General features: G+C 50.6%; 1 protein-coding gene across 1 annotated transcript in view; it reads left to right on the forward strand.

The window, feature by feature from the left end:
* HPT1 (homogentisate phytyltransferase 1) overlaps nucleotides 1-22,130 on the forward strand; it is a 39,348-nt gene extending 17,218 nt beyond the window's left edge. The window contains exons 8-12 of the mRNA XM_087394136.1: nucleotides 1,005-1,100; nucleotides 20,872-20,943; nucleotides 21,048-21,143; nucleotides 21,243-21,347; nucleotides 21,559-22,130. Coding sequence (XP_087250262.1) covers nucleotides 1,005-1,100; nucleotides 20,872-20,943; nucleotides 21,048-21,143; nucleotides 21,243-21,347; nucleotides 21,559-21,600 — 411 coding nt within the window. The 3' untranslated portion in view covers nucleotides 21,601-22,130. The remainder of the gene's footprint in view (nucleotides 1-1,004; nucleotides 1,101-20,871; nucleotides 20,944-21,047; nucleotides 21,144-21,242; nucleotides 21,348-21,558) is intronic.
* The last annotated feature ends 1,451 nt before the right edge of the window (nucleotides 22,131-23,581 follow it).

A 23,581-nucleotide genomic window follows, 5' to 3' on the forward strand; every position in this document is an offset into this window, starting at 1 on the left:
AAAAGTAAAAAAAGTCAGCCGGGAAGGGAAAAACTCCAATCGCATTATCAAATGATGCCTGAATTCATCCAAAATATTGGAACAAGGCTCTAGATCAAATCACAATTGATCAAGAAGCTGTTCCTTACAACTGATATTTGTGTGGGTGCAATTCATCACTATTTGGCCCCAAAATAGATACTAGATACCCAAACGTCTGATGAAACTATTTTGTCTTCACTTGTTGAAAAGGAACAGAATTGATTCCAGTACAAGCAAGAGATTAAAACTGAAATGAAATAACCTGAAAAGTGGAAGAATTGTAAAACCGTCGGCCATCTCTTTAAATGGGAATTGATTTGGAAGAGGAAAATTGTGTGAAAGCAAAGTCTAGACTGTGCTCTCTCAATTCGAAGCGAATTCAAGTGCAATAGAAGAAGTCAGCCGAAAAACAGAATTGCAATGTGATCTGGAGGTGTGGGGATTGAAATAGGAGCCTGGAGATCAACTGCAGGCAAGAATTAAATGCAAAGTTATTGGTCTAAGCTTCAACAACTCGAAGTCCATTAGCTGAGTTTTTGGCACTTGATAGAGATTCCAGGTTCTTCACATCTTGGGCAGGGCACACGGACTTCATTATTGTCATGTCATTGTCCTATTTATTGAAGGATTGTAATTCCCTCCTATAGTTATAAATGATTGGTTTTCCTTGGACTTCCTAGGTTCCATCCTTAGTTTTGGAATACTATTGTAATAAGATTCACCATTGTCGGAATACATAAATATGCTAGGTGCTTGAGCTTTGGCAGGGGGTGGATCCTCATGCACATCCAACATGGTCTCGCTTTCTTTGTTTACCATTCACTCATTTATTTCAGTTTTTAGAATATGTGTTGATGAATAATGTGTCGTGGTTTAAATTTTCAGCCAATGGTTTTAATTTATTATTTTAATTAAATAAATTCTTGGGAACACACTTTCACATAAGTACGGTTCTGATAGGGTTCTTTTTATTGAATTTGCAGACGTTTGTCTTTGGTAGGGCTGCAGCTTTAACAAGGCCACTTCTATTTGCAACTTGCTTCATGTGCTTCTTCTCTGTGGTCATAGCTCTTTTTAAGGTATGAATAATTTTACTAAGCTGGTCCTTCTATCTCGTGTTTCCTTTTAATTGATGGTGGAGAGACATGCCATGAGTAACCTTAGGAAAAAATCTTATACATATGGAAAAGGTTAGCATTGCTTAGTGCTCTTGACCCTTGTTTGCATGCGCATGGTGCTTTGTGAGTGGATGGAAAAGTAGCAACAGGTAGTTCTAATACTTTCAAGCTTATTCCAAAATGGAACCACTCCAATAAATAACCGGATGCAACCATCTATGAAGTTTTAATAAATCTGTATTTCCTTTGTTTTGGAACTTCTTCAGGCACTTTACAAGTTAACAAGAAGCTTTCCTTACAAGCTAATGTCTCCCTTCCTTTGTATAAGGGTTCCTGCACTCCTACTGCATCAACATAGGCTGCTGTAATTTCCTGCGCAGCATCATGTGCACTTACATTTTTACCTCTTTCAATATGCTAGAGTGTCCAGGCATCCAATTGATTTAACAGCTTCTTCACCGCACTTATCCATCTCTTCAAATGAACATGCTTAACCTTCCAGACACCTAAAATTTGCTTCACAACCAATAGAGCATCTCCCTTAATCACGAGTCTCTTAATACCCAGACTAATGCATACTTTCAAACCTTCGAAGAGGGCTGCATATTCAGCTTCATTATTACTGTTGGCTTCAAGCTGAATTCCCATTTTCCGAATTTCATTTCCTCCAGGATCATAAATGACAATTCCTCCTGTACTTTTATTTAAACTTTTTTTGTAAGATCCATGAAAGTGTAAAACAAATGCATCCTAACACTTTTTTTTCATTCATGTCAGTATTCTTCTCCACATCTTCAACTAAAATAGGTCCTTCCTTATAGGTGAGGAGATCAGCCAAGGAAGCTCTGGTAGAGTTTTCAACCAAGAAGGTAAAAGAATACTCCTGTAACTCTACTATCCATTTAATCATGCTCCTGGAGATGTTTGTACTATTCAACATATGAGGCAATAGTGAACGATCAAGACATCCTAACGGGTGTCTTTGGCATATTAGGAACAAATCCCATATGACAGCGTCAAATGCTTTTTTAATATCCACCTGCACGATCAAGACATCCTAACGGGTGTCTTTGGCATATTCAATGCCACTATAAGCATTTGCAATGCTGTCCATGATCTGTCTTCATGGCACAAAACTATATTGAGCAGGTGCAAGCCCATGTATAAGAGATGCAATATGCACGCATGCGCGCACACACTTTTTTTGTGTGGGTGATAGCCATTTGCATTATATTGCAAGAAACTGCAAAACTGTCCGCCAAAAAAGAGGGGCAAGTAGTTGACAACATCAAAAGATCTCATTATAGGACAAAAAAGCAGGATAGTCCAGATCCGGTGCATGTAGGCTTCATCACCCTTCAGTCCAGCTACATGTATGTAGAATCTCATCAACAAACATGAATCAGAATATCACGTATAAACATTCAAAGGCCTAATTTTCTTTTTTATCATGGGCATAGGTACATATTTTTCCTCCCAGCCAACCTCGATGGTAGCAAGCTCACAGAATCACTTACGTGAAAGTTCCTGCTTGTCAAATTCCAACGAGCCCCAATTCCTTAGATAGATCTAGTATGCCACATGTCTACATTTTCGGGTACCTCCTAAATCTATCATTTATCCCTCTCTTGGGATATCATTGAAATCATTTGCCCCTTGGCACATTTAATGCATTTAGATCCCTTAGCTTTAGATCCACCTAGTCTAGTGCCATATCACCCTTACCAAGGACCTTGACTTTGATTCCTTTCTGATCATTTACATAAAGCCCAAACAAATATAATACAAACATTGATCCTTTAAAGGAAAAGGTCGACTAACCCTTCCGAGGTCATGTTACCTCGACTTGAGCGTAACATTCCTTCCCTCTTCAGGCATCAGCATCCTCGATGATAAAGTCTGGGAACACTCTCCGTAACTGGTATACGGATTCCCAGGTAGCTTCTGATAGAGGTAAACCATGCAATGCAACCAAAACCGTGGGTATCTTTCGATTGCGTACTTGCATTGTTCCTCGGTCCAGGATTCTTGTTGGTTTGCGTCTTACATTATCCTCTATCTCCTGAAACAAAACAACACCCTCGATTAGTGAGTCACCTGTATGCAAAAATTTCTTTAAACGAGAAACGTGAAACACTGGGTGCACCTTACAACTTTGTGGTAATTCTACTTTATAGGCTACCTTACCTATTCCTTTTAGAATTAACCACGGCCCACAATATCGGGGTGATAACTTAGCACACTCTCCTGCAGTCAAAGACTTAGAGTGCGAAGGAACTCTGAGAAAAACTTTTTCTCCTTACTTAAATTCTCTAACGGATCTATTTTCATCCGCATACGCCTTAGCTCTATCCATAGCTTGGCGAATGTTAGCTCTCGCAAGTGCTAGCATCTCCTGCACCTGAACTACAAAGTTCGCAGCACTAGGCACTTTCTGAGGTACTCCAACTGTAGTTGGATTCGCAGGGCTATAACCATAGTTCATCTCAAATGGACTGAACCCTGTCGAGGAATGTTTTCTATCATTGTAGTCCAGATCCCGTGCATGTAGGCTTCATCACCCTTCAGTCCAGCTACATGTATGTAGAATATCATCAACAAACATTCAAAGGCCTAATTTTCTTTTTTATCACGGGCATAGGCACATATTTTTCCTCCCAGCCAACCTCGATGGTAGCAAGCTCACAGAATCACTTACGTGAAAGTTCCTGCTTGTCAAATTCCAACGAGCCCCAATTCCCTAGATAGATCTAGTATGCCACATGTCTACATTTTCGGGTACCTCCTAAATCTATCATTTACCCCTCTCTTGGGATATCATTGAAATCATTTGCCCCTTGGCACAGTTAATGCATTTAGATCCCTTAGCTTTAGATCCACCTCGTCTAGTGCCATATCACCCTCACCAAGGACCTTGACTTTGATTCCTTTTTGATCATTTACATAAAGCCCAAACAAATATAATACAAACATTGATCCTTTAAAGGAAAAGGTCGACTAACCCTTCCGAGGTCATGTTACCTCGACGTGAGCGTAACATTCCTTCCCTCTTCAGGCATCAGCATCCTCGATGATAAAGTCTGGGAACACTCTCCGTAACTGGTATACGGATTCCCAGGTAGCTTCTGATAGAGGTAAACCATGCAATGCAACCAAAACCGTGGGTATCTTTCGATTGCGTACTTGCATTGTTCCTCGGTCCAGGATTCTTATTGGTTTGCGTCTTACATTATCCTCTATCTCCTGAAACAAAACAACACCCTCGATTAGTGAGTCACCTGTATGCAAAAATTTCTTTAAACGAGAAACGTGAAACACTGGGTGCACCTTACAACTCTGTAACTTTATAGGCTACCTTATCTATTCTTTTTAGAATTAACCACGGCCCACAATATTGGGGTGATAACTTAGCACACTCAAGACTTAGAGTGCGAAGGAACTCTGAGAAAAACTTTTTCTCCTCACTTAAATTCTCTAACGGATCTGTTTTCATCCGCATACGCCTTAGCTCTATCCATAGCTTGGCGGATGTTAGCTGTCGCAAGTGCTAGCATCTCCTGCACCTGCTCCTGCACCTGAACTACAAAGTTCGCAGCACTAGGCACTTTCTGAGGTACTCCAACTGTAGTTGGATTCGCAGGGCTATAACCATAGTTCAGCTCAAATGGACTGAATCCTGTAGAGGAATGTTTTCTATCATTGTAGGAAAATTCTAACAATGGCAACCACTTGTCCCACGTATGTTGTCTCAATGACATATATGCTCTAAGCATATCCTCTAAAATTTGGTTGATTCTTTCCGTCTGACCATCCGTTTCTGGATGATCCCCACTACTCATTCCCAACTCAGTCCTTAGTGTCTCAAACACTGCAGTCCAAAAATGACTGGTAAATTTGACATCCATGTCTGACACTATGGATTTAGGTAATCCATGCAAACGAAATATATGTTTAATAAACAAATCCGCCACTTGCGGGGCACTAACAGACTCTCTAGTTAGAATGAAGTGAGCCATCTTGGTAAGACGATCAACTATCACAAGGATAGAATCATATCCACCTTGTGTCATAGGTAGACCTACAATAAAGTCCATGGAAATGCTCTCCCACTTACCTAGTGGTATTTTCAAAGGCTGTAAAAATCCGGGTGGCTTCACCCGCTCTGCCTTACCTGACATGAAAAACAACGTGTCACATATTCATGAATATGCTTTTTCATCTTTGGCCAAAAGAAATCTCGTTTCACGAGATCATATGTTTTCTCGACTCCTGAATGTCCCGCACATGGGCTATCATGGCATTGTTGAATGACTCTCTGCCTGAGATCATTTTGATTAGGTACTACTACCTTGCCATTTCTTTTCAGCATACCATCTCTTATGGTATATCTTGCATAAGTTTGGCCTTTTCTGGATGCCAGGTCATCCTTTTCCCCGGGTTTGAATACATGAGCCTTAGGCCAAAGGCTCTGGACGAACTCGTCCACCTTTTGAGTTTCTCTAATCTCGGTCATTAGAGCACTCTCTAATACCATGAAACTCATATCATGCATAATGCGTGACAACGCATCAACAACTATATTATCCTTCCCTCTTCGGTACCGAATCGTCAAGTTAAACTCCTGCATGAGTTCTGCCCACCTAGCTTAGTGGCCTCTTAAGTCAGGCTGTTTAAAAAAATGTTTCAGAGTATCATGATCAACATCAACATAAAACTCTGACCCATACAAATAATGTCTCCATGTTTTCAGAGCATAGACAACAGCATACAACTCTAATTCATGAGTTGGCCAATTTCGTTAAGAGAGAGAAAGATTCTTGCTTTCAAAGGCTACTGGCCTTGCCTCTTGGAGAAGAACTGCTCCTACCGCAATGCCACTTGCATCGGTTTCAAGGAAAAATGGTTTTTGGGGATCAACTATTTTTAACACCGGCGGTCCTAAGACCACAGCTTGTTTTATGGTGTTAAAACTCTCTTGTTGATTCTGTCCCCATATAAAAGATACTTTATCTGAGGTCAGATTAGTCAACGGCGATACTATTTCAGAATATCCTTTGATATGCATTCGATAAAATTGGACAAATCCCAAGAATGATCGCAAAGCGGTCAAACTCTGAGGGATAGGCCAAGTCAGTATCGCAGTCACTTTCTTTGGATCCATTTCTACCCCCTCAGGAGTAATAATGAATCCTAAATATTCAAGTCTTACCATACACAGTACAATTTTCTTTTTATTTACATAAAGACTGGCTTTTCTCAAAGTACTGAACACTATTCTTAAGTGTTCGTAATGCTCAGCAATACTTTTACTAAACACAAGAATATCGTCAATAAAATGTACTACAAACTTCCCGATATACGGACGTAGTAAATCGTTCATAAGCATGACGAATGTAAGTGGAGCATTGGTAAGTCCAAATGGCATTACCAAAAACTCATAATGCTTCTAAAAGCGGTTTTATGCACATCCTCAGCTCTAATACGAAAACTGATCCCAAGCTCGGGATGCTTCGTCAAGAGGTAAGAAGTGCTTTCTAAATTCTTTTTTAAACCCCTCCCAAGTAGTGGATGCCATTCCATCTTTCTGCTGTTTTATCCACCACCTATCCGTTGCCTCATTAAACATATGGGTGGCCTCGCGGATTTTCTTCATATCATTCTTGATTTCACAAATGGCGAAAGCCTCGTCCCATTTGTGTAACCAGGTCTCTATGATATCGGAACTACGGTCAGATATCCGACCAGAATACTTTTATGGCCTATAATTGGCAATATTAGGCACCTTAGTCCTTCTAGGCTCGACCGTATGAACACTGGTTTCAGGCTCCATTGGAGATTTACCTTTGTCCTCACGTGATGGTCTAGCAGACATACTATGAACCATTTTCCTGAGCTCGGATTGCCCTACATTTGCTTGTAACTGTTGCGCTAAAATCTGTTGCAAGGCATCCTCCAATAATGCAATTCTACCAGATAGTGTATGGCCTGTTGGACGCGACACCTACAAGGTCGGCTGGACTCCCGACTCTACGGGATCCACCCTAGAAGCTTCTTCGACTTCCATTTAGGTCGATAGGGGGGTGTGTGTGTGTGTGTGTGTTAAATAAATAACTAAATATAAACAAATCAAACACCGCCTAAAACTTTTTCTTTTTTTTTTTGGGCCGAAAAAACAGTGCTGATTATATTACTTCGAAAAAACAAGATACATGAGGTCAGTTTTGCAGCTGACGGGCTGCGTTCACAAATCGGACGCAGCCCTAAATGGAAACAAAAAGCTCTCTCTCACGGAGGGATCAGGCAGGTGTGAATAAACTGCCAGAGAGGTGGTGAATAGCGCCACTGAAGGCCCTGAGAAGTATGCTCGAAGAAGAGGCCCTGCGTATCCCAATCTCGGAGGAAACATCTCCGCTTCTCCCGGCCAGCCCGGGAATCTCCCTGTATCTGGTCCCACTGGCCTCTGAGTGTGTGGATAATCTCACTCCAGATGTCGGCCATGATCTGGGCAGTCGAAAGAGAGGTACCACCGAGGATCTGCGCGCAGCGTGAGGTCCAGATGTGCCATCCAGCGATGCTGCTAATAATCTCCGAGACTGGTAGCCTCTCCTGAGATCCTGTGTCCGCCTCTGTCAGGTGCGGCGGGATGCCCTCAAGCGGCCCCCAAGTCCCCTGGGTGATAAGGAACATGAGGTCCTGCGGGCTTGCCTCGAACAACTGATGAAAGCCAGGTGTAGGTGATCAAACCTAGCTCCGGTGCTGCGCGAGTAAGGATCTCGAAGGTCCACCTCCACACTTCCTGGGCGCGAGTGCAGCTCCACAGGCATTGTTTTGGTGACTCCTCGTCCTCATGACAAATCTGACAAAGTCCATCCTGACCAATCTGCCGCAACCAGCTCCCCACTGGAAGACCCTTGTGGGCGAGTAGCCAAAGGAAGTAGGAAATCTTCCGCGGCCGCCAGCTCTCCCACAAGGCCTTCCAGAAGGCCTGCAAAAATAGCCAGGAGATACCCTGAGCATACCAACTGGGCCGCTGTGTGGGTGGGTGGCTCTGCATCCTCCCCAGAACTCTCCTGCCCAATGTCGTACTGTAAGCGAAGAAAGGGGTCGGCCCCTGGCCTGCCACAACCTCTGGCCATCTCCACTCACTTGGGTCCCAATCAAGCTCTGACAGGGCCCGCCCCTCCCAAAGCCAGAGTCGCCATAACTGCAGCTGATCCTGCTCTATACTAGGATCGATCCGCCAAACCTTTCCCACGAGGCCTATGACCCGAACCCTCTGCCACGAGAGAAGGGGGTCGATGAGCACACCCTCTCTCCTGAGTCGGCTGTCCCCCAAAACCGCGAAGAAGGAAACAGAGGTGTCGTCCATCCGGCCTGCAACCACCAGTGGGATGCCACGGGGGGTGAACTGTCCAAGCCAACGATCATCACCAGGCATGAGGATCTGAATCTCGGGTGGAACCAACCAACCGGCAAGAATCGCTCCGTCTATCTTTGTGCGTCTCGCCTGAGCTCCACGGACACCTCCTGCTGCGGCTGCTAGAGCAACGGTCTCCAAGTATCTGTAAGTGTCCCTCCAAACTCGAAGGGATCGGGCTGGCCCTCGCATCCAACCGTCCCACAGGATATGTGATCTCTCCCCCAGCTGAAGGCCCAAGGTATCTCTGACCTGATCGTTCCAGATGAGCGGCTGGCGGTCGATCTCCTCCTGATTGCTAGGGGGGGACTGGAGGAGACTGAGACGGAGTCGCCTCCAAACCGTGAGAAGGCTACGAATGAGTGGGGAGCGGGGGTGAGTAAGCGGTGCAGAGGTGAAGATCCATCGGAGGGACGGTAGCCACTCTCCACCTCGGCGCGGGACGCAAGAACTGATCCCCTGCTGAAGTAACATCTTCCACGTTTATCATGCATGCGTGTACTGAAAAATGCCTCAGTGGACTTCTAGCCATGCAAATGAGAAATAGCTCCTGCGAGCTTCCCCTCCCCCGCCGTACCTCTACCTCCCCCTAGCCCCTCCTTGCCTCGCTCTCTCCCGCCCCTACCCCTCCGCCCTCACCTCCCCTCACCCGCAGCTGCCACCGCGCCCTCCCTCGCCTCACCCGCCCCTCCTTCGCTTCACCCCCGCCTCCGCTCTCACCCCCCCCCCTCGCACCTCCGTCTCTCCCCCCCCCCCTCACCGCAGCCCCCCCCGCCTCCCCCCTCACTCCCCGCCTCACCCCCGCCTCGCTCCGCCCCCCCTCGCCACGCTCCACCCCCGCCCCGCTACCCCCTCCGCTCCACCCCGCTACCCCCTCGCTCCACCCCGCCCTCCACCGTTTCGCTCACCCCCGCCGCCCATTCCGCCCCCTCACCCCTCGCCTCCCGCCCTGCCCCCTCCCGCCTCTCCGCCCTCCCGTTCCACCCCCGCCTTCCCCTCCCGCCTTCACCCCCCCCCGCCCATTCGCTCCACCCCGCCCCCTCCGTCCCTCCATTCCCCCCGCCCCCCGTCCGCCCCCTCGCCCCCGCTCCGCCTCTCCCTCGCCCCCGCTTCCGCTCCCGCCTCCCCACCTCACCCGTTCCCCGCCTCCACGCCTCCACCTCGCGCCACCTCCATTCCCGCCACACCCAGGCTCCACCCTCCTGCTTCTACCCCCCCCCCCCCCCCTTTTTTGGGTGGCAGCCTCTTCCTCATCGGAAGCCTCGCAGTTTGTCTTGGCGGTATGGCGGCTCCCTGCCTTGAACCGGAGGCCTAAACGGTCCCTCCCTCTCCAGATGCCTACTGCGTCATCCTGACAGAGCAGCAATCATCTCGGGTTCAGGAGGTTGCCAATGACTTTGCCCTTACCTCTGTCTATGGCAGAGTCATTGGACATTCCCCCTCCAGATCAGCCATCAGGGACTGGCTCCAGTCCACTCTTATGCTAGAGGACGGCCATATTGAGGAGGTGGCCCTTATGGGAAGGGGCATCTTCTGGCTTAAACTCTCCAGTGCGATAGCTGCGAGCAACCTGATTGCTGGCTCCCCCACGTCAGTGGATGGAAAGATAATCATGATAGTCCCGTGGTACCGTGGATTCAGCGCAGCAGATTTTGATGCTCGGTTCGTATACCTCGCCATCCAGTGACGCTAGTTTTTCCTGGTCTTGCTGCTGAGCTGCGGCCGATTGTTAGGGACCTGGGCTCCCACTTCGGCTGGGTTATGCACGATACTTTCGCCGATGCGGTGACTACGGCAGGAGCCCCCCGAGTCCGTGTGGCTGTGGCGGATCCTGCGACTCTCCCGGCAGTGATCGAGATCGTGACAGGTGCCGACAGCATCACCCAGAGCATGGTAGTCACCGGACAGCCTACACCTCGTATCTTGGAATGTGAACGGGTTTCACTCTTCTGGCACCCGTGGTCCTAGGAAGCTCATTTTGAGACAGGAACTTCAGCCAGCAGTGATTGGACGTTTGGATGTACTTCTGCTCCAGGAACACAAGCTTTCGGCGGCTCACTCCCGTAGATGCGGGAAGATCCTCCCTGGTCGCTCTCACACTTATTGGGAGCCCTCGATCGGCGCACTGGGGAGGAGTGGTGGTGTCTGTACTTCCGTGGGAGAGCAGCTAGCCCAGGGAGTTTTCGGTCATGGCACGTTGATTCCAGGTCGTGCCCTTTGGGTAGGCCTGGAATTGGAGGGCTCCAGAGTTGGAATCCTCAACATTTATGCTCCCACAGATCTCCGTTGTAGAGCCACCTTTTGGAGGACACTTACAGGGATTCTCCCAAACATGGATTCCTGGATTGTTGGAGGTGACTTCAATAATTTGGAGACCTTGGAGGACCAGCAGGGCAGAGGACCGGAGTTTACAGGTATGTCTCAGGCAGAGCAGTCCGCTTGGGACTCTTTTATCTTTGCGACAGGAGGAAGGGATTGTTGGCGAGACCCGTCCTTCCGGCGTTGGCACGGGAGCTTGGACTTCTTGTGGCGTTTCCACAGGGAAGGAGGCAGACTCCTGGAGAGGCTGGATAGATTTTATGTTAGTGATTGGGCCATCAGCAGAGGCGGTCAGGCCGGTATAGTTCCAGGGACGACACTCTCCGACCATGCGCCTGTGCTCTTATCATTAGATTCGGCAGCTCAGGCCCTTCCCCCCCGCTCATGCCGGATTCCCGACTCCATTTTCTCGAGGGAGGACGTGCGCAACAGTATTTGCAGTTTTTGGGATAGAGACTGGGGCGGTTTTGGATTTGGTTGATTCGGTGGCGCAGGCTTTGCAGGAGTCCAGCCAGATCTGCCAGCTCGCAGCCCTACAGGTTCGACAGGAGTGGTGGGGTAGAGAGAGAGCTCTTCGGAGGGACCTCGCCTCCATTCAGCGGCTCCAGCAGGCATCCCCGGGCTCGGAGGAGCTTCAGATCCAGGCCCTTTCCTCACGGGCACGACGAGTACGAGGAGCAAGCGGCTCCTGCTGGAAAAGGGTCCTGTAGAAGTCGGTGGCCAATCCCAAGACCTCTCCCGGATCCGTAACGATGTGTCCCTCCGCTGTCCTGAGACTCCGAAGCTGATCACCTGCAGCTTTGGCCATGTGTCCTGAAGAACTCCCTGCACATCCGGTCACCCTTCCGAGCCCAGAAGGAGAGAGAGGCGTGATAGGAAAACTCTGAGCGACGCTGGAGTGTCTCCTCAAGAAGGGCTCTGGCTCGGTGTGGAGACACACTCCTTCCTTGGTCCAGCCTAGCATGCAGGCGACGTTGTTGGCACCGTTTACCACGGATGAGATGCTGGAGGCCTTGATGGCCATCAATGGACAGAAGTGCCCAGGTGAGGATGGGCTATCCCGGGCATCCTTCACCTCCTTCTGGGACCAGATCCATCAGCCCCTCCTAGCAGCTCTTCAGAGGATTTTCAGCAGCGGTTATATGCCAGAGAGCCTCTCCTCGGGACTGATTTGCCTCATCCCGAAGGGAGGAGATAGACAGGAGATCCGTCAGTGGCGCCTGATCACTCTCCTTACCACTGCCTACAAAATCCTCGCCAAGATGATCAGCGCCAGAGTTCGGCCTCTACTCCCAGACCTCATTCATGACACTCAGACAGGCTTTGTCTAGGATCGCAGTATCCTGGATAATGTCTTCACCTTTTCAGAGGCGGCGGAGTGGGCTCAGCACAGCGGATCACACCTTGCCATCCTACTTCTCGACTTTGAGAAGGCCTACGATCGGGTGGACTGGTCCTTTCTGGGGGGGACTCTGGAGCGGCTAGGTTTCCCAGCAGGTTGGATTCAGGGTATTTCAGCTTTGTACAGGACAGCTTCTAGCAGAGTCATCATTGGAGGCAGGATGGGTGAGCGTTTTAGCTTGGAGAGATCAGTGCGTCAGGGCTGCCCCCTTGCTCCTTACCTGTTTCTCTTCTTCGCCAAGGCTATGACTTACTACCTCCGGGCGAGGTCTACAGGGATTAGGGGTGTTCGCCTTCCCCTCCGGGAGGACACGGAGCTCTTGGACTCGGAGTACGCGGATGACAGCCCTGTATGTCCAGGACGATGAGTTGATGCTGGAGAGGGTGAGGATGGCCCTGGAGGTCTTCTGCTCGGCTGCTGGTGCGAAAATCAACTGGAACAAATCAGTTGGTTTTCTCACAGACCCCGGGGCGCGTTCTCAGTGGGGGAGGTTTTTGGGTTTCAGGTGGATCCCGCGGGGACAGACAGCTAGATACCTGGGTTTTTAGGTCGGCCTGGACATCACGCCAGCTCAGCAGTTTCTCCCGGTGCTAGATTCCATCCGACGGAAGCTGGCTTTCTGGAGCACTGCTAAGCTTTCCCTTGCAGGTCGTGCCTTGGTAGTCAACCAAGTCCTCCTTGCCACGGCTTGGTATGTGGCTTCCTGTTGGTGTTTCTCGAGATCCAGTGTGGCACAGCTCAGGAGGCTGGTTCGGAACTTCCTTTGGTCCGGGGAGGATGGCCTCAGAGATACCAAAGCCAGGGTTGCTTGGCAGACAGTTATTCTTCCGCAGGCTGAGGGAGGCCTGGGAGTCATCGATCGAGAGCTGCACAGTCAGGCCTTGTTAGGCAAGTTAGTCATCCGCGGTTTGACCCCGGGGGGGCAGACGTGGAAGATGCTACTTCAGCAGGGGGTCGGTTCTTGTGTCCCGCGCTGAGGTGGAGAGTGGCTCCCGTCCCTCAAGTGGATCTTCACTTCCGCCCCGCTCACTCAGCCCCGTTCCCCACTCGTTCGTAGCCTCCTCATGGTTTGGAGGTGGCTCCGCCTCAGTCTCATTCAGTCCCCTCCTCGCTGTCAGGAGGAGATCGATCGCCAGCCGCTTATCTGGAATGATCAGGTCAGAGATGCCGAGGGCCTTCAGTTGGGGGAGAGATCACATATCAGGTGGGATGGTTGGATGAGGGGGCTAGCCCGGTCCCTTCGAGTTTGGAGGGACACGTACAGACATTTGGAGACGGCTGATCTCGCAGACGCAGCTGGAGGTGCACGTGGAGCCCAGGCGAGACGCACGGAGTTCGACGGCGCGATCCCAGCTGATTGGTTGATTCCACTTGAGCCTCAGATCCTCATGCCTGGTGACGACCGTCGGCTGGGATAGTTCACCCCCCGTGGCATCCCATTGGTGGTCGCAGGACGTATGGACGACTCCTCTATTTCTTTCTTCGCGGTTATGGGGGATGGACGACTCAGGAGAGAGGATGCACTCATCGACCCCCTACTCCCATGGCAGAGGGTTCGGATTGTAGGCCTTTTGGGGAAGGTCTGGCGTACCGATCCTAGCATTGAGCAGGATCAGATGCAGCTTTGGCGACTCTGGCTCTGGGAGGGGCGGGCCTTGTCAGAGCTTGATTGGGACCCAGGAGAGTGGAGCTTGCCAAAGGTTGTGACAGGACAGGGGCCGACCTCCTTCTTTGCCTACAGCACGACCTTGGGCAGGCGAGTTCTTGGGAGGATGCAGAGCCGCCCCCCCACCCAGCGGCCCAGTTGGTATGCACAGGGTATTTCCAGATTCTTTTTGCAGGCCTTCTGGAAGGCCTTGTGGGAGAGCTGGCGGCCGCGGAAGATCTCCTACTTCCTGTGGCTTCTCGCCCACAAAGGTCTTCCGGTGGGGAGCTGGTTGAGACAGATAGGCCAGGACGGACGCTGTCAGATCTGCCATGAGGTTGAGGAGTCACCAAAACACTGCCTGTGGAGCTGCACTCGCGCCCAGGAAGTGTGGAGGTGGACTTTCGAGATTCTCACTCACGCAGCACCAGAGCTAGGCTTGATCACGTGGGGCGCGTTCTGTTGGTGCAGCACCGCACCTGGTCTACATCACTTATTCGAGGCATGCCAGCAGGATCCTACTTTCCTTATCACGCAGGGTACATGGGGGCCGCTCGAGGGTATCCCGCAGCACCTAGCAGAGGCGGATACAGGAGTTCAGGAGAGGCAGCCAGTCTGGGAGATTATTAGCAGCATAGCAGGGTGGCACATTTGGACCTCGCGTTGCGTGTAGATCCTCGGTGGCACCTCCTTATCGACTGCCCAGATCATGACTGATATTTGGTGCGAGATTATTCATACCCTCAGAGGCCAGTGGGACCAGATTCAGGGAGATTCCCGGTCCGGTCAAGAGAAGCGGAGACGCTTCCTCCGGGCTTGGAACACTCAGGGCCTCTTCTTCGAGCAGACTTCGCAGGGCCTTCGGTGGCGCTACTCACCGCCCCGATGGCTGTTCATTCACACTCGCCTTATTCCGACGTGAGAGAGTGATTTATTGTGTTACCTTTTAGGGCTGTGTCCGATTTGTGAACGCAGCCCGTCAGCTACAAGCTGACCTTTTGTATCTTGTTCTCGAAGTAATATAATTAGCACTGTTTTTTCGGCAAAAAAAACATCTTTCACGTTTGCCCCCCCGGGGTCAAACCGCGGATGACTAACTTGCCCAGCAGGGCCTGACTCTAAAGCTTAGGATCAATGACCCCCAAGCCACCCTCAGCCTGCGGAAGAATGACTGTCTGCGAGGCTACCCTGGCTCTGGTATCTCTGAGACCATCCCCCCTAGACCACAGGAAATTTCGAACCATCCTTGAGCTGTGCCACGCTGGATCTCGAGAAGCACCAACAAGAGGCCACATACCAGGCCGTGGCCAGGAGAACCTGGTTGACTACAAGAGCACGACTTGCAAGAGAAAGCTTAGCAGTGCTCCAGAAAGCCAGCTTTCGTCGAATGGAATCTAGCACTGGGAGAAACTGCTGAGCTGGCGTGATGTCCAGGCTGACCTGAAAGCCGAGATATCTAGCTGTCTGCCCCCGCGGGATCCATTTGAAACCCAAAAGCCTCCCCCACTGTGAGCATGCCCCAGGGTTTGTGAGAAAACCAACTGATTTGTTCCAGTTGATTTTCGCACCGGCTACCGAGCAGAAGACCTCTAAGGCCAGCCTCACCCTCTCCAGCATCATCTCATCATCCTGAACGTACAGCGCTGTGTCATCTGCATACTCCGAATCCAGGAGCTCCGTGTCCTCCCTGATGGGAAGGCGAACACCCCAGATCCCGGTCGACCTCGCCCGAAGGTAGTATGTCATCGCCTCGGCGAAGAAGAGAAACAGGTAAGGAGCGAGGGGGCAACCCTGACGCACTGATCTCTCCAATCGAAATCGCTCTCCCATCCTGCCGCCGATGATGACCCTGCTGGAAGCTGTCTTGTATAACGCTGAGATACCCTGAATCCATCCTACTGGGAATCCCAGTCTCTCCAAAGTACCCTCCAGGAAGGACCAGTCCACTCGATCGTAGGCCTTCTCAAAGTCGAGAAGTAGGATGGCTAAGTGCGACCCGCTGTGCTGAGCCCACTCCGTCGCCTCTGAGAAGGTAAAGACATTATCCAGGATACTGCGATCCTGGACAAAGCCTATCTGAGTGTCATGAATGAGGTCAGGAAGTAGTGGCCGAACTCTGGCGTTGATCATCTTGGCAAGGATTTTGTAGGCAGTGGTGAGGAGAGTGATCGGGCGCCACTGACGGATCTCCTGTCGGTCTCCTCCCTTCGGGATGAGGCAAATCAATCCCGAGGAGAGGCTCTCTGGCATATGTCCGCTGCTGAAAATCCTCTAGAGGGCTGCTAGGAGGGGCTGATGGATCTGATCTTAGAAAGAGGTGAAGAAAGCGCGAGAGAGCCCATCCTCGCCAGGGCATTTCTGCCCATCGATGGCCATCAAGGCCTCCTGCATCTCGACAGTGGTGAACGGTGCCATCAACGTCGTCTGCATGCTGGGCTGAACAAGGGCTGGAATGTGCCTCCACACCTCCTCGCGGGAGCGTCTAGTACGGGGGGCAAGCTGCTCCTGCTGGAAAAGAGTCCTGTAGAAGTTGGTAGCCAACCCCAAGACCTCTTCTGGATCAGTAACGATGTGCCCCTCCGCTGTCCTAAGACTCCGGAGCTGATCACCTGCTGCCCTCTAGCCATGCGTCCTGAAGAACTCTTAGCTCATCCGGTCGCCCTTCAGAGCCCAGTAGGAGAGGGAGGCGTGATAAGAAAACTCCGAGCGACGCTGGAGAGTCTCCTTAAGAAGGGCTCTTGCTCGAAGGGCCTAGATCCGAAGCTCCTCCGAACTCGGAGCTGCCTGCTGGAGTCGCTGAATGGAGGCGAGGTCCCTACGAAGAGCTCTCTCTCTGCCCCACCACTCCTGGCAAACCTGAAGGGCTGCGAGCTGGCAAATCTGGCTGGACTCCTGCAAAGCATGCGCCACCGACTCTACCAGATCCACGCACTCGCCCCAATCTCTGTCCCAAAGGCTACCGATACTGCTGCGCACCTCCTCCCTAGAAAAGATGGAACAGGAATCCTGCACGAACGGGGAGGAAGGGACTGAGCTGCCGAGTCTAGTGATAAGAGCACTGACGCGTGGTCGGAGAGTGTCGTCCCTGGCACTATACCCACCTGACCACCTCTGCAGATGGCCCAATCACTGACATAAAATCTGTCCAGTCTCTCCAGGAGTCTGCCTCCTTCCCTGCGGAAGCCCCACGAGAAGTCCAAGCTCCCGTGCCATCGGCGGAAGGACGGGTCTCTCCAGCTGTCCCTACCTCCTGTCGCGAAGATAAAGGAGTCCCAAGCGGAGTGCTCTGCCTGAGCTATACCTGTAAACTCTGGTCCTCTGCCCTGCTGGTCCTCCAAAGTCTCCAGATTGTTGAAGTCACCTCCAACAATCCAGGAATCCATGTCTGGGAGAATCTCTGAGAGTGTCCTCCGGAAAGTGGCTCTGCATCGGAGGTCTGTGGGTGCATAGATGTTGAGGATTCCTATTTTGGAACCCTCCAACTCTAGGCCAACCCAAAGTGCACGGCCTGGGATCAACGTACCATGACCAAAAACTCCCCGGGCAAACGACTCGCAAACGGAAGTACAGACACCGCCACTCCTCCCCTGTGCACCAATCGAGGGCTCCCAATAAGTGTGAGAGCGTCTAGGGAGGATCTTCCCGCAGCTACGGGAATGAGCCACTGAAAGCTTATGCTCCTGGAGCAGGAGTATATCCAAGCGACCAATCACTGCTGGCTGAAGTTCCTGTCTCAAGATGAGCTTCCTAGGACCACGGGTGCCAGAAGAATGAAACCTGTTCACGTTCCAGGAGACAAGGTGTAAGCTCATGATGAGGATTGGTAGGCTGCGAACAACTGTCTGCTCGCGGCTGAGGTCGATGAAGAGGCTGAAGTTTCGGAATGAAGGCGCTGACACTTTTGTGAGGGTTTGGAGGGGGAGGCGGGGTCATCCTGCCCGTTCTTCAGAGCTTTTAGCAAAGGCATGAGGCCTTTGGTGCCATGGACAAACGCTTTCTCGAGCCAACTCGAGATCTCTGAAGTAGTCATCCCGTAGAAGGCGCGAAGTTTCTTAGGAGTCCAAGCTCTGACATCCTAGGGGAGGGGCCACGACAGAGGGGGCCTGAGGATCACAATCAATCTGAAACGCTTGGCGGCGCATCGCCACCGCAGGCGCACGTCACCCTCGGACCACTGAGTCTCGAGAAGCTGTCCACCCTACGGGCCTATCCAGGAGCAAATCTGAACGTGCGCCTGCTCTCTGAGAGCCTCCCAAACCGAGTCGTCTGTCCAAGTCTCGGTGCCATCGCTGAGGAGGTGAAAGCAAAGCTGGGGCCATCCCTCGGGGCCAAGGCTGCGATCTTCCCATCCGCCCCTTTACGGAGCAGGAAGATACTGATGTCGAGGCAAGCAGGGAAGGTCCCGCGGTCGGCCACATCCAAGTAATCCCACGGACCAGCAGATCTGTAGAAGTCGCAAGGAAGCTCTCTTTCCTGGAGCTGAGGCCCGCCAGAGTCTACAACTGAGGGGGTCGGGCTAGCAGGCAGGGAAGACTGCTCCAGGGGTGGTGTAGACTCGGGATGGCCTGCCTGGGGTGGGGAAGGGGGAGGAGGCTGAGGGGTAGGCAACTTAGACTCCATGGAAGCGGCTAGCAGGGGGAGCGGAGGAGGGGGAGTGGGGGCTGCCCGCGGGTGAGGAACCACCGGTGCAGCTGACACTGCAGAAGAGCTGAGAGGGGCGGGGGAGGGGGGATGGGGCTGAAGAGGAGGAGGAGGGGGCTGAAGAGGAAGAGGCGGGGGGTGATGCTGCGGGTCGGGAAGAGGGGGCTGCGGCTGGGGTAGGGGCTGGGGCTGAGTGGAAGGGAGCTGGGGATCGGAAGAGAGGGGGACCTGAGGCTGCGGAGGGCGGGCTACAGACGAAGAAGAAGCTCTCCCAGGACCCTGGGGCGGCTGCCTGTCAAGTCTCTGAGGCGCTGCTGCAGGTTGGGTAGCCTCTGCCTCCTTGCCTTTGTCAGAAGTCTTCTTATTCTTTCCTCTTTTCCTTCTGACCTCGGTCCAGCCGCCAGCCACCTCTGGACCGGACTCCGGCTGCCTCTGCTCTTCCTGACGTGGCTGCCCGGAGGGAGGGGGAGGGGGCTGAGGGGGGGGGGGGGGAACGGGGGGGGGCCGAGAGGAACTGGAGAAGCGTGGACAAGCAGCAGCCAGGTGCCCAAAGCCGTGACACCTCAGGCACTGGCCTGGCTGTCCTGTAACTACCATGCTCTGAGTAATGTTGCCAGCATCTGTCACGATCTCAATCACTGCAGGGAGGGACGCTGGGTTCTGCCATAGCCACACGGACTCTGGGAGCTCCTGCCGCAGTAACCGCGTCGACGAAAGTGTCATGCATCACCTAGCCAAAGTGGGAACCCAGGTCCCTGACTATCGGCCGCAACTCAGCAGCAAGCCCTGGAAATACTAGCGTCACTGGATGGCGAGGTATGCGGAAACGAGCATCAAAGTCCGTTGCGCTGAATCCTCGATACCAAGGGACTATCATAATGATCTTTCCATCCACCGATGTGGGGGAACCAGCAATCAGGTTGCTCGCAGCTTTCGCAGTGGAGAGTTGAAGCCAGAAGATGCCCCTTCCCATAAGGGCCACCTCCTCGATGTGGCTATCCTCTAGCATAAGCGTGGATTGCAGCCAATCCCTGATGGCTGGTCTGGAAGGGGAATGTCCGATGACTCTACCATAGACTAGAGAGGGGGGGTCCGGCTGGGCCTCCGGTTCCAGGCAAGGAGCTGCCATACCGCCAAGACAAACTACGAGAACTCCGATGAGGAAGAGGCTGCCACCAAAAAGGGTAAGGAGTTAGACGAGGGTGGATCCTGGGTGTGGATGAGGAGTTGACGAGCGAGGCGAGAGCGTGGCGAGGGCGAGGGCGAACGGAGGGCGGAGGACGAAGGCGAGGGCGGAGGGTCGAGGCGAGGGTGTGGCGAGGTGGAGGAAGGGGCGGCGGCGAGATTGGCAAGGTGAGGCGGGCGCGGTGAGGTAGGCGAGATGAGGGCGGGGCGAGGCGGGTGAGGCGGGCGCGGCGAGGTGGGTAAGGCGAGGCGGGCGAGTTGAGGCGGCGAGGCGGGGAGGTGAGGCGGTGGTGCGGGCGAGGTGAGGCGGGCGAGGCGAGGCGAGGGCGGGCTAGGCGGGTGAGGCGGCCGAAGCGAGGGCGAAGGCGAGGTGGGGGGAGGGCGCAAGGCGAGGCGAGGGGAGGGCGCGAGGCGAGGTGAGGGCGGGCGAGGCGAGGCAGGCGAGGGGAGTAGGGAGGTAGGCTATGGCGAGGGAGGGAGGCTCGCAGGAGCGATGCAAGGCGTGAAGTCAGCTCAAAGGGATAGAGTTAGATGAACAACTAGATTCTTACCGCCTAAAACTATATTTACAGACTGCTGTCCAATCTCATAACCACAAAAGGTGTCTAAACAGGCATAACCATCAAGTGAAAATAACTATGAACCAAACCGAATATCTTTTCCCTATACTAGGGAAATATCTGCAATTAGAAATAACTCAAACACCGAGGCAAATAAACGAGCATATACTCCGTCAAAACTTGGAAGGCATAGAAAGCTCCCTGGTCATTCATGTGTAGCATGGAGAGATCAATTTGTCCCTGTTTAAGTTGTTCCAAGTATTTGAACCAGATGAATATTCCTGTTGTGGCTCAACTACACCCTCGTTGGAGACCCAAAACACCCCAGCTCTCACTGCTAATTTGCAACGTTGTGATTAATTGTATGCCACCATTTTGGAACGCTATAAAGCTTCCTATAGACCTTAATAGTTATTGTCTGCTATCTGCATAGTACTCGCTGATAACCGAGATCTCCAAATAACAAAATATCACACGCAAAATATCACAAGAAAGTCCTGTGACAGCACAATAGCTCTCTGTATGGGTAACTCCTAACATGGGTGTATTGTAATGAAACACAGGACATTCCTGATTTGGAGGGTGATCAAGTTTTTGGCATCCGCTCTTACACAGTTCGACTTGGTCAAGAGCGGGTTAGTGACTACGCAAGCTTAGAAGCTTTTGCTTTGTCACAACGAAGACTATAATCAAGGAGTCTCTTGCACATTCTGACCTTGCAACTGGTAGCCTGTAACAGGTCTTTTGGCTTTGTATATACTTGCTTCTGGCAGCTTATGGTGTTGCAATGATAGTTGGTGCTACTTCTGAGGTTTTGTGGGTCCGGATAAGCATGGTGAGATTCAATTTGCAGAGTTTTTAGTCTCGTTAGGCTTGCAGATGTATTCCCTCTACCTCTCTACTGAAGATGCCTACATCCTCTTTTGTCTTTCAGGTCTTTGGTCATGCAAGTCTGGCAGGCATTTTATGGTATCATGCCAAGCGCATTGATCTGAAGAGCAAGGCTGCAATCACTGCCTTCTATATGTTTGTTTGGAAGGTATGTAGGCATTTCTGCCAGCTGGAGATATTTGAGCCTATGCTGTGTCTCAAATTTCCACTTAACTTCGGCATATAATGGCTTGCCGCTACTCAGAATTGTTTCAATTTTTGAATTTGTGAAGTACTGACTTTGGGCCTGTGTGCTGCCACTTTGCTTGGATGTTCTGTATGAAATATGTTCTTAACTTCTCTTTTATTGTGCACTGCAGTTATTTTATGCAGAATATTTGCTAATTCCCTTGATGCGGTGAAACAATTCATGTGATGTGTTGTGCGCTACGGATTTGCTGGATACCAACATTTAGGAGAGATGAATTACAAATCCTTTACACCGAGTATTTGGAGTGGCCAGATTTTGCCTTGCATGTGTACCTACACATTTATTGATCATAGGCATTTTTTCAAAAAACCATCATGCAGATGATTCAGGTCTCTTTCACAAGGTTTTTTACAACAAAATTATTGTCATTAGATGTGGAGGGAGGGAAATAATTATTTTCACAGGTGCTTTATTTCTGAAAGTTGGAGCTTAGGAAAGATCTACTAAGGCTGAATTTATTCAGAAATAACCATCCAAAGCAGAATGCTTTGAAATTATGGAGAATGGTGAACGCAGGCTTTGATATGATGATGTCATCTACTACTGAGGTCCCTGATTGGGCTTCCTTAGCTTTGACCAGTGATAGCCGTTGTTGAAATTCATCATATCATAATCGAATTCTCCTAGTATGAAAATTGAGCTGTGTATCACCGTCTTGTCGAACTGGAGAATTACAGTGCTAACGAGCATTTTTTATACCTGATCTGCGTTTACCCCCCTCCCGGCAGCTCTTCCATCAATACAGCCCAAGAAAATTTAAAATGCATCGTTCTCATAAAGTGTAAGAAGTTAGTATTCATATTACTATAGAGGCTGCTTAAAAGTTTGTAAATAGACTTACATGGAGAAAAGCACCTAACAAGATGGCAGCTGAACCCGATTAAAAACCGTGAAAGAAGACAAAAGGTTGTAACATTGCATTGAATGTCAAAGATAAGAAAACCATGTGGACTTTGTGGAAAACCCCAAATTTGGAACTAGGACGAATTCCCTGATTCACATGTGGCATTAGCCAACATCATATATTGGACCAAAGACATCTTAGCTTAGATGATGCAAGATTTTAGATTCTTACCTTTAACACTAGTCATCCAAAATACCGTAATGGTGATTCATACAACTCATGAGGTTAATATCCCTTCCATCGTGTAGATAATCCCAACAAACCCTCTCGCAATGGAAACTCTGATGATACAACATCCAAGGACCCTTGACACGTCAGCTTAATTGGAGTAAGGATGAAGGCCTAAACTTTACAAATAGACTAGAATTCTAGATAGTACTTACATAACTTGTAATTACCAACAACGGTTGTGGCATTTTGCAGTGTTGTATTACACAATAGTGAGAGGGCACATTTTGTACTAAGAATGAAGAAGTTTTGAGAAGTTTGCATAAGAAAAAAATATCCTTTACTAAAGCCTTAGTGAAGATATTCATTGGATCACTCTGAGTGAAACTATGAAGCATGTGAATACTTCATGTGTTCAATTGTCATGTAGCTCCTTGCCCTCTTGTTCACCTCTCTTGTGGCCCTTCCTTTCAACTTTGTCCATCTCTCGCACTTGTCATCTCACTCTTTTGTATATTTGACCCTCCTCCGACTTTGGCCTTGTCTCGTTACCCCTTCTTTAGATCCCCTCTAACCTAGGTTGCTCTATCCTAGTTGTCAACCTGCCCTTCCCTGCATCCCCCTCCCTTCCCGTCCCCTTCATCTTTCGTTCTTCCAATCTCTCTTTTCCTCCCCCTCCTTACCTTTTTTGCGAATGTTTGATTATTTTAATTGAGGTTGAGTCAGCCTTCCTACCTTGATCAATGTAATGGAATGGACCATTCCCTATCCACCTCCACCAATTGAGAAGATCACGTCGATGAAAGAAAAGTGGTAGGGAAACTAGTGAAGAGCCTATGCAACTGAAAACAGGACGGGTGTGAAACAGCTCTCTTTCATTCCATGGAAATGTTTACCAGTTCAGCTTGCATGGTCATGCCTCAGACAACTAGGAGTAACTTTCATGAAAGCAAAAGGAAAGGGAAAAAACAACCATCAATCACCATAATTCAATAAGCTCTGTAGATGAGGTTGGGACTCCCTATGGGATCAGACTAGCAATATGGGCTCCAATAGAAAT

The sequence above is a fragment of the Dipteris shenzhenensis genome, chromosome 23 (assembly GCF_047967505.1).
Source record: "Dipteris shenzhenensis isolate YYH24624 ecotype China chromosome 23, Dip_SZ_1.0, whole genome shotgun sequence".
Classification (NCBI taxonomy): domain Eukaryota; kingdom Viridiplantae; phylum Streptophyta; class Polypodiopsida; order Gleicheniales; family Dipteridaceae; genus Dipteris; species Dipteris shenzhenensis.